Source organism: Eptesicus fuscus, chromosome 15, assembly GCF_027574615.1.
Source record: "Eptesicus fuscus isolate TK198812 chromosome 15, DD_ASM_mEF_20220401, whole genome shotgun sequence".
Classification (NCBI taxonomy): Eukaryota; Metazoa; Chordata; class Mammalia; order Chiroptera; family Vespertilionidae; genus Eptesicus; species Eptesicus fuscus.
In genome coordinates, this window is record NC_072487.1 from 73,194,384 (window position 1) to 73,210,773 (window position 16,390).

Sequence of the window (16,390 nt, forward strand, 5' to 3'; positions counted from 1 at the left end):
TGGAGCCTCGGTTCTGTCCACATATTTGGGACACACAGAGCGTCCCCTAGTGAGGAAGGAAGGGTGCAGGCTGTGAAGTCAGCCCCAGCTTTGCCGTCTCCCCGCTCCGATCATCGGTGGCAGTCGCCCTGCAGGTTACTGTGGCGCCGGAGCAAGCGCACACCTGTGGAGCGCTCTGCCCACATGGGCTCGCTTGTGGTGAAAGTGCTCCGTCGGTATCACCATGGCGGTTTCTGTCCCTCAGTGCCCAGCGGCTCTCCGTGCCTGGGGCTGATCTCACTGCTGCCCAGGGTGGGACCAGATTGGGGTCTGGGCCAACTGTGCTTCCTCCTCCTGGTTTGAGCTCGGGGCTCACCAGCCTGGGTTCCGGGCCACTGCAGTGTTGGATCAGCAAGTCCATCTCCGGGCCTCCGTTTCCTCACCTGTAAAATGAGGGTAATAAAGTCTCCACCCTAGGATCGTGGGGAGGTCAGGATGGAAATGATACTTGGAAGGCACTCAGTGTGGTCTGACCTGAGTGAGTATTTGGGGAGGGCGTGGCTGTTGCAAACTGCTGCCTGGTGCGTGGCACCCCCAGCCTGCTGACCTGCTCAAGCCACTCCCCACCATCTGGGTTAAAGAGCAACATGGCGCCCAGCACCTCCAGCTGAAGGACATGGGAAAGAAAAGGTGTTACCAACTCCAGTGTCGCAGAGACTTGGCATCTGAGGGGTCAAACAGAACACCCAGCACCCGCGGAGGCTCAATTTCTCCATCTGTAAAGTGGACACACTGATACCTCCCTCACAGGGTTCTTGTGGCAATTTACTGAGATCACAATGTAAAACCCTGAGCTCTGAGCCTGACACTTAGAACCCACTCGGCAAGTGTAGCATCTGCTGCTAGGATGATGTTATCGTCAGTACTATGATTCCGCCTCTGCACCGAGTCACCCTTAGGGTTTAGCAAGCCCTCACTGCCTAGGGAAGCCTTCCCTCCCCTCCCCCCTGACCCACCCCTCCTGGACCAGGCCAGGGTCCATCACACCAGGGATAGGCAAACTAAGGGCCAAGCCCAGCACCCCTATGGTCTGTGGCTGCTTTCACACTCCAGTGGCAGAGCTGGTTGGTGGTTGGGACCAAGACCCTCTAGCCTACAAAGCCTAAAACATCCACTAGTTGGCCTCTCACAGAGTCCGCCAGCCCTGTGCCTCACCCCCCACCCCCTCCAGCTCCTTCCAGCTCCTTCCAGCTCTCTGTGCCTCTCCTGGCTCTGTGCTCCTTTATCCAGGCTGCCTCCCCTCAGACTTCCCCGAGGTAAGGGTACCAGAGCCGGCACACGGGTCGCCTGCCCTCGCCCCTTCTGCCCTGGCCTCTGAGCTCCTTGCCGGGCCCTGTGGGCACCTGGCTCTCGAAGCAGCTCCAGAGCCGCCGACTGCTGACTCCGCACTCCCTGGAGGAGCGCTGATGCCAGCACTTTTCACGCAGCGAGCGAGCCCGGCTCACAGGGGCGTTTTCCACCAATTTTCCAAATCCCTGGCTGCAGCCCTGGAAGCAGGACGTGAAGGTTTTCATTGATCACCAGAAGGCAGGGGAGCGTCTGGAAAGCTTCAGGCTCACTCCTCCATCCTGGCTTCCCACCCCCACCCCCAGCCTCAGGTGACAGAGGTGGTGCCTGCACCCCTGGGACAGCCAGGGGTCCCGTGAGGGCAGGGCCAGTGGGACAGCTCCCAAGAGGCCTTCCCTGGTCTGGCAGCTAGACTGGGCTTCGTGGCAGGAGCCCGACCAGACCGGGGACAGGAATGTGCCTCTCGCAGTCCCAGGAATGGCAGGAACGCAGCCTCCTCGGATCCCAGGAGGGGGGTTAAGCTACTGCCCCGGGATCTCTTTCCAGCAGGCAGGCACCCCACACCTGCCAAGGAGAGGCCCCACGATATGTTCATTCGTTCCTTCACTCAAGACTTCCAGGCCGGGCCTGCTGTGGGACAGGCATCGCTGTGGCCACGCACCAGGAACCAGGCACGGGCTGCCCTCCTGGAACTGACCTGTCGGGGAGACACGCAGCAGCAGCCTCGAGAGAGCAGGTGTGGCATCGAGGGCCCAAAAGGAGGCCCGTGTGAGCTCCAGGACCCCTCCTTGTGGCTGCGCCCACTCCTCTAACCAGCTCGCCCGCCAGGGGCACGGGGGACGCAGACTCTGGCGTTGGGAGCAGCCCCAGTCTCAGGTCCCTCTGAGGCCTCGGTTAATGTCGGAGTGGTCCCCACTGAGGCTGTCCCTCTATCTCTGCAGAGGCCCATCCCCCACCCACCCCCAGAGCTGCCCCCACTCTGCACCCGGGGAGTGGCCATGCTGGCAGACCCACACGACAAGTAGACAGACAGACGGTGAGAAAGCAAATGGAGAAACCTTCTCAGTTTCTGGTCCGTGGAGAAAAAAGGGCCACGTTTTCAATTTCCCCCGTATGTACCGTTTCGTTTATATAAATGAACTAATATTTTCCTGGAGAGCAAAAATCATAAAGAACGTTGACCCTCAGAGAGGGCAAGCCATGTTGTGTGTGCGCTGGAGCCCGTGAAGACATTTCCAGATCCTGTGAGCTCCGCCTCCCCGTGGCCGAACCAACTGACCGGTTTCCTCTGAAGAGCCCGCGGCAGCCGGCGGCGCCAGCCCAGGGGAGACCGCGGCCTGCCGCCCGCCTCTGCACTCGGGCTCAGGACTGCTCTCCGCACACCTGGTGGGCTTCCTTGTTCCACCGCCCGCTGGGTAAAGGCCCGCCTGGCTCTGGCACTTACTGTGGGGCCCTGGGCAAGCGGCTTAGTCCCTGAGGGCCCAGTTTTCTCATTGGTGAACTGGGAATAGAAATGAATACTTCACGTTGCCTCACTTCACAGGGCTGAGGCCGTGCGGGGAGAGCCCCAGCACAGAGCCCGGTGCACGCCTACCACTCGGCACCAGCACTGATGTGTCCTGATGAGGGACAGTGAGGTGGCCGACAGGTTGTCCGTGCCGCCTCCAGCTCCTCGCTGCTTGGATCCCCTCACCTCCATGCCAGGTCCTCACAGGGCCACCTTGGTCCCTGGGAGGCCACATCTTCCTTGTGCCAGCGGATCTGCGAGTGCAGCCAAGCCTGGTGCGGCCACACTGTCCTCTGGCTGCGGCCCCATTGGGTCTGCAGGCCTGAGTGAGGCACTGGCTGTTCCCTGGGTCTCCCAACTGCTGGGCACAGATTTCAAGCTCGGCGTGGTCTGTGGAGACGCCTCACTATGGTTGAGTGGACGCAGAGATCACCCTGTGGGCGAGGGGTGGGGACTCCCTTTCCACATGCTCCTCCCTCCTCCCATTATAGTCTCAGAGTGGGTGAGGAGCCCTAGGTGAGGGCACATCTGATCTCCTCTGGACATCTCCCAGCTGCTAGGCTGGCGTGTCAAGGTCAGGCAGAGGAGCCAGGCTCAGGCCCGGCTCTGTCCGACCCTGCTGCCCTGCATGGCCCAGCTCCACGCAGCACCGCTGCAGCAGGCATTCCTTGCGCCCTGTGCCTGGGAGTCTGGGCCTTCTGACTCCGAGGAGAAGGCATCTGGGCCTCCCCACAGCTGAAGGGCGATGTTGGCTCACAATAGGGACCCGTGAGAGCTGCATGTATAAGAAACAAAGAATGTGTGTGAATGTAAAAGGGCCCGGCTCCCAGGCTCGACCGTGAAACCTGGCCAGAGAAAGGTTTCAACACAAACAGACTCTGTGCCCAGGGACCCATGTCCTGCGTGCGCAGGGCCCCGGCAGACCGGGAAGGCTCTAGCAGGCGCAGGAGCGAAGCTGAGACAAGCCCCGAGACTGGATGCAAGTGCGTCCTGTGCAGCTCACGGTCAGGGTGGCGCCTGAGAGCCCCCGGTCACAGCAGTTGTCATTCTCCTTCTCCAGTGAGGAGACTGGACCCTGAGCTCCCAGCTCCGCCCTGGGCAGAGGCTGGACTGGAACGCAAATCCGGGACTCCAAGCTCAGTAGTTTCTCTGCTACAGCTGCCTCCCATTAATGTCCGATGTGCAAGAATTGGAAAGCACCCCCGAAGGCCGCGGTGGGGCTGCCAGACTGCTGAAATCGGCAGTGCTGGCCTGGGCAGGGCCGCTCGATGCCGCTGGAAACCCGTGGGAACGGGACTCCCCATCCCAGCCCCGCATCCTCTGCAGAGCCGCCGCTTCTGCAGCCGTGGGCGCCGCACCAGCATTCAGCACACACGCCTTGCTCCAGCCCTGCGCTGGGCACCGGGACACAGCCCCTGACTCCAGAGCTGGAGTCTGGTGGGAGAGATGGGCAACCAACAGGCTGCCAACACCATTCCTTAGTGACAAACGGCGGGTGCTGTGAATGTGGGGCGCGGGCACCCGAGAGCAAGGGGCAGGAGGCTGTGGCCAGGAGGAGGGTCCCCGCCCCCTGTAAGAGCTCAGGGACAGGCGCTGTAAGCGCTGGGCTAGGATCTCAGCGACAGCCCGCACTGTTGTCTGGTTCAACCCCTGAAGCGGGAGAAGATGGCAACTCTTTCCCTCCATTCCTCTCTCTGCTCCTGAGAGAAGCTTCCAGGATGAACAGGAGGTCATTTCTGAGGCATCCAGGCCTGTCCGCACGTGGCGCTGGCCAGCTGACCAAAGGCGGCAGACTAGGCCCCTCCAGTTTGCTCTCTAAAGACCCCAATCAGAGAAAAGGGGACATTGCCGTGTGTCCTGGCCCCAAAGGTGGGTGCTGTCCGCACAAGGCTGCCTCGGGGCGGCTGGTCAGGAGTGCCGGCCCCTGCGCCTTCCTGTAGAATCACAAGGGAAGCAGGTCACTTACTCATGTGCCTAAATGATACTTTTCTCAAATAGTTGTTCTCGTGACCCTGGCTTTGCACAAGTCCTTTCAGCCTTTGTCTTCTTCTCCAAACACTTTCCCTGCATTCTGTCCCAGGCCTCCCCTCTTCTTACTGAGCTTGCAACCTCCTCCTGGGCTCCCCCTCCTGGGCTCCCCGTCCTGGGCCGCGTGGCCTACACCTCTGTCCCCAGCTGCCGTCTGTCTCCTGAGCTTCACACATCTCCCCAATGGCCTCCCGACATCGATCCCAAACTGAACTTCTCATCCGCTCCCTCAGTGAATGGCACCAGCCTCCTCTGAGGGTTACCCCGAGTGCCCCTCCACCCACCCCCCTCGCCCATCTCCTAGAACTCTCTCTGCCACATCCGCCCTCCCAGCCTGTGTTCTTGGCCACATCCACATACTTCCAGCCAGAGTGAGCTTTCTAGGGTACAATCTGAGCACCTTACTGACCCTCCTACAATCTCTACATCTTCCCCTCATTAAACTCGTGGCCCCGCAGCGCCCCCCTTCTCCCCCCTCGCCCCACATTCCCTCCTTCAGCTCCCCAGCCAGGCTGGCTCTCCGAGCTTTCTCTAGTAGGTTCTGCATCTCTCACTTTGGGGTCTTTGCATGTGCTGCTCCTTCTGCCCAAGCTGCTGCCTCTGCCGGGACCTTCGCCGGCCTGGATGTCGGACCCCCCAGGTCTGCCCTGGCCTTCCCCGGTTCTCAGACGCACTGCTCCTGGCTCCACTGCTCCCCCAGGAAGCGCCTTAGCCCTTCTGACTTCAGGTCCCACATCGACCTCAGTCCCACGTCCCAGTGAGGCGCTAACAACAGTCCCTGTGAGGCGGGGTTATGCCGAGGCCTCAATGAGGTCCTGCGAACAAGCGTTCGGTACGTTCTGGCACTTGGTGGATGCTCGATGAATGGCGGCCAGTACCATTACCACCACCGTTATGCCGTGATAGTTACACTGTGAGTGTGGTTACACTGTGAGTGTGGTTACACTGTGAGTGTGGTTACACTGTGAGTGTGGTTACACTGTGAGTGTGGTCAGCGCCAGGTTTATTGCTACCAAAGCCTGTGCCCGCCCTGGGTGTGGTTGTCTGGTTACTGCCCCTCCCGGGTCTGGAACCATTTGCTGCAGGAAGGGGAGAGGGTCTGCCAGGTCAGATCACCGCTCCTGTTCTGTAGCCGTAGAATTCAGGCTCAGAGGTGCCAGGGGACTTGCCCAAGTTCACTCAGCCTGCGGTGGCAGCGCCTGTGGGAGCCCAGTCCGGCTGCCTCGGGGTCCTGGCTCTGCTGTTGCCGTCCACCGAGGCCTGTGCTGGCTTCTCTGCCGACCAGTGAGTGGCCTGGGCAGCATGGTGCTTTCTTAAGAAAAATGTAATGAAAACCAGATTTTTTTTCCAACATGATATCTCGTTCCCCACAGACTGTCAGTTCTCATATATTCCAATAAAACTGTTAAAGAAACAGCCACTTAAAGAGCTTTAAAGATTATTCATGGAAAAATTATGCTGAGGAAAAATAGAGCAATCCTCTGAGATAGTCAAGCCCCACGGTCAGTTTTTCCAGCTGCTGGTGCCATATCGGCCGGCAGCAGGGACCACACTCTGCTAAGCGAGGCCAGAGCTCCGGCTCATTATCACCGCCCCCACCCCACCCCTGCCTACAGGACACGGAGAAAACAACATCAGAAACTGCCGGAAGACACGTGTCCTGTGCTGTCACGTGGCGGCCGGCCCAGGCATAGTGGGGGGGGCGGGAGGCCTTTCAGTAGCAGAATGTCACTTACTGGCAGGGGCCACCCCATCCCTAGGTTCCAGCTCAATGGGAATTCTTCTGCCTCCGCGTCAGATGCAGGCTGTTGCTGGCCCACAATGCAGGGGATGGACGTGGCCGAGACCAGGGCATCCAGAGCAGCGTTCGTGTGACACGGGGACCAGGGAGGTCGCGACTGCTTAAGCCTGGCCTCCTCCCTCCCCCCAGCTGCGTCCAGGGGCATCTGAGGCCAGCATGCCTCCACGGCCATCCGAAGCAGCACGACGAGGGGGCGGCCCCAGGCTCGTCCCAGAGGAAACTGAGGGCTAACTGGGGGCTTGGGAGCCCGAGGTGGGGGTCAGAGCAGGAGCAGGGACACAGGTGGGAAGGGCGCCCATTAGGAGTGAGCAGGAGGCCCAGGAAGTGACCAGAGGAGCCTCGAGTGTCCGGCTCTCGCTGCACCCACAGCCGGAAAGGAGAACAAACCCAGCACCCCTTCCCTGCGTGACCAGTTGTGCTCCGAGCATCCCTTTAAAATGGCGCTGGTCAAAGCAGCCACTGATAGAGCTCCATGACGTGGGATGTGGGAGTGTTTAGACAAGCCTGGCACCCGGTTGGTGCATAACACATGTTAGTCCCTTCACTGTCCCCATCTCAAAAATAGCAGCTGGAAATAGTCACCAGTTTCCTGGAGGAAGTTACCAGATCACCTCAAACACGCCACTGTTCCCTCCTCCTCCAGCTTTCGCTAATGCCTGACCTTTGAACTGCAGAGCTCCTCCGCCCACACTGTACCCCTGGGTTCAAGTCCTGCATGTCGTGGATATATAAGCCCTGGCTTTCCTACCTGCCAAACGGCCCTACTAAGTACCCACCTCCTGGACTGCAGCCCGTGCTCACAGTATGGTGCCAGGCACGGGGTGTCCAGCCGTAATTATCACCGTTTTTATTGCTGCGACACACCAGGGAGTCCAGTTCCAGTTCAGACCACGGGGGAGGAGCCATGCGACCTGACCTTTACAAAATATTTTCTGAACCCAGGGTGGGAGCCAGAGTGACTCAGGCGGAGAGACCGTAATCCTGCTGATAAACAAGGCGAATTTCACCCTCTGCACAGATTCATTTATTGAGCAACATGTGCAAAACAAAAACAAAGCCGGGTGGCTTCCATCCTCCCTCTCCTCTCTGGGGCAGCTGCACGAGACTTCCTCCAGGGCAGAGCTCGCTGTCACTCAGCTCTTTGAGCAGTTCTTCACCTGGGTGTACACTGGATTCACGGGGGTGTACACTAGAGTGACCGGGTGTACACTGGGGTCACCAGGTATACACTGCGGTCACCGGGTGTACACTGGGGTCACCAGGTATACACTGCGGTCACCGGGTGTACTAGAGTCACCGAAAGAACGGTGCCCAGTCCCACCTGAGCAATGAAATCAGAACCTGGGGGACGGGCCCGAGACACTGCATTCCCCCCTCCCCCTGAGAACCTGGCACATGCCCTGACTAAGGATTCCAGCCTCAGAGAAGCTGAGCGGCAGTGGGACCCTCGCCAGGAAAGTGCACACACGCACCTCTGTTGCCGTAGGTGCCGTTTCAGGCCTGCACACTCCGCAAGGCCTTCACGGACCCTGTCTGGGTGGTGAGGGCCAAGCCGTGCCGCTCTGAGCTCGTTACAGTGTGTGCCATGTAATGACGTTTCTGTCAGCGATGGACCGTGCCTACGTGGCCCCGTCGAGTGTAGTGGAGTACAGACTTCTGTCTGAGGACACGTGACTGACAGGGAGCCCGCCCTGGGGCCAAGGGGCCTTATTTTACAGAAAACGAGGGACTGGCGTGTTTATGGGCTGGAGGAAGGGGCCAGAGGGAAGGGAAATGGTGGCGTGAGTTCTCAGAGGCAACAGGACTGGAGAGGAGAGACTGGCCTGGGACGAGGAGGCCCCTGCCCGGGCCGCCAGGAAGGCTGCAGTGGGTGGAGGCGCACGTGGCCACTGCCGGGCTGGCGTGAGACGGAGCCTGACCCCACGGCGTTTCCCGGAGGCAGAGGGCCATCGTTTGAAGTGAGGTGAGGGGCCTCTGAGTTGTGCAGGGGCCTAGGAGAGAGGTGGCATTTGGGGATAGTTGTTGAGGGGAACAGTGGAGAAAGTTGGCCAAGGCCTCGTAAAGGGATTGTGGGGGGCCCTGGGGCAATGAAGATTGGGTTGTGCAGAGTGGGGTGCGGAGGGGCAAGCAGGGTGAGACAGCAGGAACTCCGAGCTCGAGGACATGCGAGCTGCCTCGGGAACCCTCCCAAGTGCCAGAGGGAGCGAGGCCGTCCGCAGTGGTGTCTGGGACTTTAAAAAGTGGTGAGCCACACACACTGGGGGTCACTGTGATTACAGCAGCTTGTGGGGGGCTGTGGGCCCTGGATGGACAGGCCTCCCAGGCCCTCTGGAGAGGCTCCCGCACGGCTGCCTGGGTTTGCCGTTTGGTGTGCTCCGCAGGAAGCGCAGAAGCCCTGGCCCACTTCCTGTCTGTCCCGGGGAGCTAAGGCTTAGACCTGGGGTCACCTCCCCTCCGGAGGCACGAGCACAGCGCTAAGGAGAACAGCAGGCCCCTCGGTGGACTAGTGGCTGTGCACTGGCCGGCATGCCGGCCCTCCTCCGTCCTGCGCGTGCTGCTCAGAGGGTTTGTGCCAGCCTCCTGGCTTGAGGACCCTGTTGTCCCCAGGACCGGGACTGAGGAGAACATGGTACTCATTACATAAAACAAGTGTGAGTGCTGACTGAGACTGCTTTCATCACCTCAGCACTCCTCCCAGCCACCTGCGAGGTGAGTTGGGTTGTTCCCACTTTTCAGATGAGGAAACGGAGGCTCAAGGGAGTAAGTTAAGTAACCCGTCCAAGGCCACCCAGGCAGTACCTGGCAGGCCTGGGGCAGAGCCCTGCCTCCAGAGCCCTGCCTCGCTAGCTGCGCTCTCACTCAGTGAGTCCTCCCTCTGCCGCCCTCCTACGCTCCGTCCCTTCTGCGGGATGTGTGGGCGGAGAAGAGAAAGTGGCTGAGGAAGGGCACGGGATGGGCACCGGCCCGGATTCACAAGACAGGCTGTGAAGTCTCTGCCACCTGCTGGATGCCTTGGATAAGTCACGCCCAGGCAGGGGCACCATGCACAGCAGGCCACTGACCGTCCTGACTGCTGGCACCCCGGAAGTTAGTTATGCTGGGTGTGAGGGGTCAGTGTCGCATGAGTAGGGAGCCACGGGGCCTGCTGAACCTGCCCCGCCTGTGACAGCTGGCCCAGTGCCTTACCCACAACCCGGGCCCCACCCCCGAGCCTCCATAGCCCCGTCACAGGACGCGTTCTGCTCTGTTCACAGGCCCCTCCGCCAGCTCCAGTTCCGCAAGGTTCAGCCGGCGGCCTACCTGTCCTGACGCATCTGTGGCTGGCAGCCTCCCCACTCCCCCGGTCCCAAGACACAGGAAGAGCCACAGCCTGGGCAACAAGTGGGTAACTGAGCGAGCCCCACTCGGGCTCTAGGCGGGCTGAGCGCGGGGGTGGGCTAAGGGGTGCTTGCCCGCTGGAGCTCCCCCCACCCCATCTGGGAGGGCTGGCGATGCTGTTGGTATCCCTGGCTGGTGCCCTCTCCTCAGACTGGCACGGGGTCAGAAGAGCTGGGGTGGTCCTGGCGACAGGTATCACTACTCAGTAGCCGGTGGAGGAAGCATGCAGGCAAGGGCAGGGAAGCAGTGTGGGACTCCCTCCATAAGTTTGCCCAAGCTCAGTTAGTGCCTCCCTGGGTAAACCCAGATCCAGCGGGCACTGTGCCTGCCAGTCTCAGGGCTCAGAGTCTTTGCTTGCCCATTGCTGGAGTGAGTCTGCAGATCAGGGTTCCCCAGCCTGTGGGCTGACAGCTGGGAGACATGGGTGGTCCTCAGCATGGCCAGGACAGCCATGCCCGTGTCCCCAGGGTACTGGGCACAGGCTCCTTACAGCTGGGTCCCTCCCTCCCTCTGTTCCTGCCTGCCTGCCTCTTCCATCTCCCTTCCTTCCTCCCTTCCTTCCTTCCTTCCTTCCTTCCTTCCTTCCTTCCTTCCACCACGACACAAGCCTCAGCCAGCCAGGCTGGCCCTGGAGTCGCTCCTGGGCTGGAGGAGAAAGGGGTTGCTCTTTCTCTGCTCTGTCCTGCCACGCATTATCCCACTGAGCCCTGCAGGCCCGAGAGGTAGGTGCTGTTACATGCATGAGCCAGTGAGGTTCAATGGGGCGCAGTACCTGCCAATTGTAAGGTGGGAGCAAGGACTTGGACCAAGTGTGTGCGACTCCAGAACCAGGCATGATGCCGCAGGGTCACACTCCCCCTTCACCTGCGTGCCCCATCGCTCACAAGTACCACCCACTCACTCACGCCTCATAATCATCCTGGGAGATAGGAAGGGCAGGTACGGTTAGTCCCCCCGGACAGATGGGGAAACTGAGGCCCAGACAAAGGATGGGACTTGCCCAAGGTCACGCCGTGAGTTAGGGCAGAGCCTGGACGTGCTCCCTGGTTCTGGGTGGAGGTCTTGGCCTGCAGGTGGCCCTCTGCCCAGGAGCCCAGGCAGGTGGAACCCTGTGGCTATAGGTAAAGAGCTCTGCCTCTCTCTTCCTTTCCGTTTCCAGTATGATGTGTCAGTTGAGTGTAGTTGAGAGTAAAAGTGCGACATTCCCATCGGAGAAAGCGAGGCACCTGCTGGACGACAGTGTCCTAGAGTCCCGCAGCCCTCGCAGGGGCCCCGCCCTCACCTCCTCCTCCGCCGTCACCAATGGACTCTCGCTAGGTAAGCGTCTCTGGCTGCGCACAGCAGCGTGGCACAGCCGGCGTGTGCTCGTGTCTGTGTGTCACTGTGCCGCACCCGGTGGCCCCACCCCGCAGAGAGGGCTCCCTCAGGAGTCACCCTGCCAGGGGCTCTGCTTCCTGGCCTCTGGGTTTGTCCTCATCCTGCCGGTGGCCCTGAGCACAAACAGGTGGAAGAAGCAGCCAGACACACACCCAAGACCCGCCGTCCCTGGCTGGCAGCTGGCAGAGCCTGGCCGCCGCCCTGCAGGGCTCTGTCCCGGGAGAGCCACAGGCCCCAGCCTCGGGGCAAAATGGGGAGGCTGCCCCAGGACAGCGCTGAGGGCCACCGGGTTCTCACGCGTGTCCTTGTCTTCACTCCGTAAAGTTAGTCAGAGAGGCTGAGAAGGTGATCTTCAAGGGTGCGATTGCATGCCTGAGCTTCAGCCCGACACGTGCTCATGTCAGCAGAAGGCACTGCACTGCTGAGGCCGGGCTGGGCGAGGGCGGAGTCCTGCAGTGCCCAGTCACCCGTCCTTACTGCCATTAGACACGTGTCCTGTCTGCTGGCTGTGCCCTTTCAGCATACTTGTGCTTCTGTGGTCTTGTGTCCGTGTGTCCGTCTGCTTTCCTTAACAGGGAGCCCTCCTGGTGCTGGTGGTGGTTTAGACAGTTGCCAGGCAGGGGTTTGATCCGGTGAGGCCTGCAGAGTGGAGGACCCATGAGCGTGGGGAGGGTGTGTGGGGACAGGAAAAATGTCCCACGCCCCTGTGAAATGCGGCCCCTGTCTGAGGCAGTGTCACTCCGGGGGATAGCCGTCTCCCAGGACAGAACACCCATGCCAGGCCAGGTCCGTGTCCACCTCCACCTTGGAGGAGCCATCCTGTTGGGACCTAGCCAGGAGTATGCACGGTGTGTTCAGAGGATACACCTGGGAGGGAAGCCGGGCAGCATGTGGGGGAAGGCTGGCTCAGAGGTGAGCAGGTCTCCTCTCAGACTCTGAGAAGCTGGGGCATTGTGGTCACCAGGGCACAGAGTCACAGTTCCCTCAGGATGTGGCCATGGGACCCTTTTCTTGGCGTGTCCTTGGGATAGGTTTTGAACCAGCTGGGAATGCCATGTCAGTGGAAGGCACTGCGCTGCTGAGGCCGGGATGGGGCGAGGGCAGGAGCCGAGGGTGGCATGAGCTGTGCCTGGGCCCAGGCCCTGCTCTTCCTGGACAGAAAGCTGAGTCAGACACAGTGCCACCTCACCAGCGCTGTGGCCCTCGGCTCCTGTGTTCGGAAACTCGGGTTTTTTTCTGCCTGGAGTCGAGAGCCCGGAGCAGGTGGCCGTATGCATGTGCCATTTGGAGCTGAACAGGTCCTCTCTGTTCTGTGACTCCCAGCGGGCCTGGGACTCCCTTCTCCCCCTTTCCCACTGCCCAGCCTCGGTGCCAGCAGGTAGCCCAGGCAAAGATCCCTGACCCGAGGCACCTCAAGGTCTGAGGGTCAGTACAAAGGCGCATGGCATCAGTGAAGTGACAGAAGAAAATGTGTCCTTGTGCTGGAGGTAGCCTTGGAGAGCCCTGAGAAGCAGGCAGGGGGCAGGGGGAGGGTGGCTCTTAAGCCCTGTGTGTGTGTCTGTGTATGTGTGTCTGTGTGTGCTGGCCAGAGGTCTAAGGGACCCCTCGAGGCTTTCGGTGCTGGGCTCTGACCAGTGTCCAGTCAAGCCCTGACCCTCAGAGAGGAAGTGCTATTTGGCCTCTGTCCTCACCGGGTGAGACCTGTTCTAGCCCCGGTTTTCCTTAGGCCAGAGGGAAGCAATGGGGGACAGGCCAGGCCCAGCAGAGGCCCAAGGACCCAGACTCCCATGTCCTGGGGTAGGCAGTGCCGTCTTCCGGGGCCGTGGGAAGGGAGCAGAGGCCCCACCGGGGAACAGTGGGACAGGTGGTGCTTTGCACCCTCGCCGGGCGGAGAGGCAGAAATAGAAGCAGCAGGAGCCCAGTCAATGACCCAGGGTCAGCAGGCCATCGCTCTGGCGCTTCTCTGGCGCTCGGGGGCCTGGGCCCAGGGCCCAGGGAGCCAGGAGAAGAGGCCCCTCCGGATGGGCTCCTCTCGGGTGAGGCTGCCTTGCTCACTGATCTGTGTTCCTTTCCAGGCAGTAGTGAGAGCTCTGAGTTTAGTGAAGAAATGTCTTCAGGGCTGGAAAGGTGAGTGTGGCCTCAGCATGGCCTCCCTCCCAGGAGGTGCCCGGGGCCAGGGAGCTGGAGACAGCTCCAGGCAGGGACCCACCCCAACCTCACCCCATGGCCCACCCGGGGAGGCTGCTCTGTGGCTCCTCAGGACAGCTCAGCCCAGGGCAGGACCCACTGAGGGAGGAGAGGTGGGGGACCAGCCCCATGTTCTGAGCAGCCCCTCATCACCTGGTCCCGAGCTAGCCCAGGGCCAAGGCCAGCACCTCTTCCTCAGGCCAAGCTGCTGGGGAGACTGGTCTGAAATGAGGGTTCTTGCAGCCAGACGTTTGAGAATGGGCCCAGCCTGCAGGCGGGCATGTGGCTCCGCCTAGTGGGGTCTGAGAGTGTTGCACACACATGACCTCAGGCCCTAGGCTGACAACTACCTGCTGGGCACCGGTGACAGCAAAGTGGACACCTCAGCTCGGGGTTCGGCTCCAGCTCAGGAATTCACCCTCGGCACCTGCTCCACACAGTGTGCTTCCTCTGTGCCCAGCACACATGGCCCTGGGAAGACAGGGCTCTGATTGGGGCGCTCCCCCAGCCGTGGGGCCGCAAAGTGAAGGGCATCGTAGTGACTGTGAGGGAGGCAGGGAGAAACCCAGTGACAGGAAGGTTACGAGAAGCAGGTTCCCACCAGCCTTCAGTGGCCCGCACACACAGGCACACACTCACAGTCATGCACACTCTCACACACACTCACATCCTCTTATACATGTGGGTGCACATACCCACACACTGTACATTCACCCGCATGCATGCACATGCATACCTCACACAGATACACGCCTCACACATGCATGCACACACACACACACCCTCTGGTGCTGAGCCTCCTGGCTCCTCAGTCCCCATAATCAGAAAATGGCCAGAGAGGAGGTGGGTCCCGCCCAGCGGGTCCTCACAGGGCAGACAGAGGGTGTGAGGTGATGAGTGATCTTTGTGGAGCGGTCGCTGTGTGCCAGGCACTGCTCTGGTCTCACCGAATCTTCACACGCTGCTACACAGGGTTATCCAGGGGCCCCCATTTATGCACGTGGACAGCGGGGCTCAGAGAGGTGAAGTGACCCCGCTTGCTCACACTCCGCCGGGGCAGAGCTGCCCAAATCCACGTCTTCCTGACCACTGAGCCCACCTCTCCACCACCTTCCAGGCCTCATCCAGGGCCATGTGACAGCTGCAGGCACTGGCCTCAAGTCGGTCAGTCTGTCTATCTGTCCTTGTGAACCCCCGATGGAGGGCAGGAAGTGGGGGCAGCAAGGCCCTTCCCGCTGTCGCTGCTCTGGGGCTCCTGGAGGGGCGTTGCTCCGCTCTCATTCTCTCAGGCAGGCGGGCCACTGCCCTGGCTCCGGGCCCCCAGCAGTGGGATGGGAACCAGGCCGGCACCAGGGCGGACTGCAGGTCTGCTGGGCACGCCCGAATCTCCCCGGGCCACAGGCAACGAGGGGACATCGAGTGGGAAACGGGCATGGTGCCAAGATCCTGAACATCATCCAGACCTGGACCTAACCATTGGCTCCTTCCTTCCTTCCTTCCTTCCCTTCCTTCCTTCCTTCCTTCCTTCCTTCCTTTCCTCATTCGTTCACTCATTCATTTATTTAATACCCATTTATTAAGCAACTGCTCCCTGTCAGACACCCCCTGAGGGTCACGCTCTCAGGAGGGGAAGGAGGCTGCCTTTCCATTGTCCCATGGACTCCGTGGAAGTAGGGCTGTGGGCGTGGCACCAGGCTGACCTCAGCAAACCTCGGGCTCCTCAGAAATTAGAGGAGGAGGGAATACTCCAGTCAGGCCTCAGTAGAGGCAGCCGGTGCTTCTTTGTGCCCCTGCAGCGGTGAGGGTTAAGCAGCAGCCCAGGGACATGTGGTGGGAGGACCACAGTGGACCTGAGGAGGCCGCCGGGCCTGAGCAGTGTGCCAGGATGGGGGAGGTGGCCCGGGAGTGCGTGGTGTCTCCAAGAGTCATCGCCGGAGAGCGGGTGCCAGGAGGTACCTGGTCTCCCAAGTTCCAGTGGACCTCAGTGAGACCTCGCAGTCTGGCTCTGGACGCTGCCTGCAGGGAGGGCGCTCTGCAGGGAGGGCGCCCACAGGAGTAGTTAGCACATAAGTGGAAGTGCTCCATTGGGGAAACTTACTTTGGGATGTTTATGAATTTCACTCAGTAGCTACTTCTTGCCAGCAAGCAAGTGATCAGGAGTCTAAAGCTGGGTGGGGTGAAGAGAAAATTCCCAGACGGCCGCTCAGTCATCACGGAGTGGATGGTCTATGGGGAAGGAAGTGTCCTCAGCCCTGGCTGGCCTCCAGGAGGCACTGACCGGGGGAAGAGCCCTTTAAGACAGGGCTGCCGGCAGTCGAACGCATGGGTGCTCTAGGGCCGTGGTTGGCAAACTGCAGTTCGCGAGCCACATGCGGTTCTTTGGCCCCTTGAGTGTGGCTTTTCCACAAAATACCACAGCCTGGGCGAGTCTATTTTGAAGAAGTGGCGTTAGAAGAAGTTTAAGTTTAAAAAATTTGGCTCTCAAAGAAATTTCCATCGTTGTACTGTTGATATTTGGCTCTGTTGACTCATGAGTTTGCCGACCACTGCTCTAGGGTGTTGAGGAGGTTGGTGTTGCAATTTCTGTGTTGTGTGAGGTTTGCTTGTTCTTAGCAGGTGCGATCTCCCAGCCCCTTAGGGAGACCCCAGGAAAGCAGAGTGGTGGCAGCAGAGCCCCCAGCCCGATCCCCTCAAATCTGTTTTTAAAGACACACTTTTCCTTCCTTGAGAAGATCAGAGGACTCTGGCAGAGGCCCCGGTGTGCCAGGGTGCAAGGTGCCTCTTGA

At 60.5% G+C, this 16,390-nt stretch overlaps 1 protein-coding gene across 4 annotated transcripts in view; it reads left to right on the forward strand.

The window, feature by feature from the left end:
* The window catches only part of RALGPS1 (Ral GEF with PH domain and SH3 binding motif 1), a 222,463-nt gene that overhangs the window by 193,957 nt on the left and 12,116 nt on the right, over positions 1-16,390 (forward strand). For all 4 annotated transcript variants that reach the window (XM_054727689.1, XM_054727690.1, XM_054727691.1 and 1 more), the window contains 3 exons: positions 9,917-10,043; positions 11,200-11,357; positions 13,493-13,544. In XM_054727689.1, the coding sequence (XP_054583664.1) occupies positions 9,917-10,043; positions 11,200-11,357; positions 13,493-13,544 (337 nt within the window). The remainder of the gene's footprint in view (positions 1-9,916; positions 10,044-11,199; positions 11,358-13,492; positions 13,545-16,390) is intronic.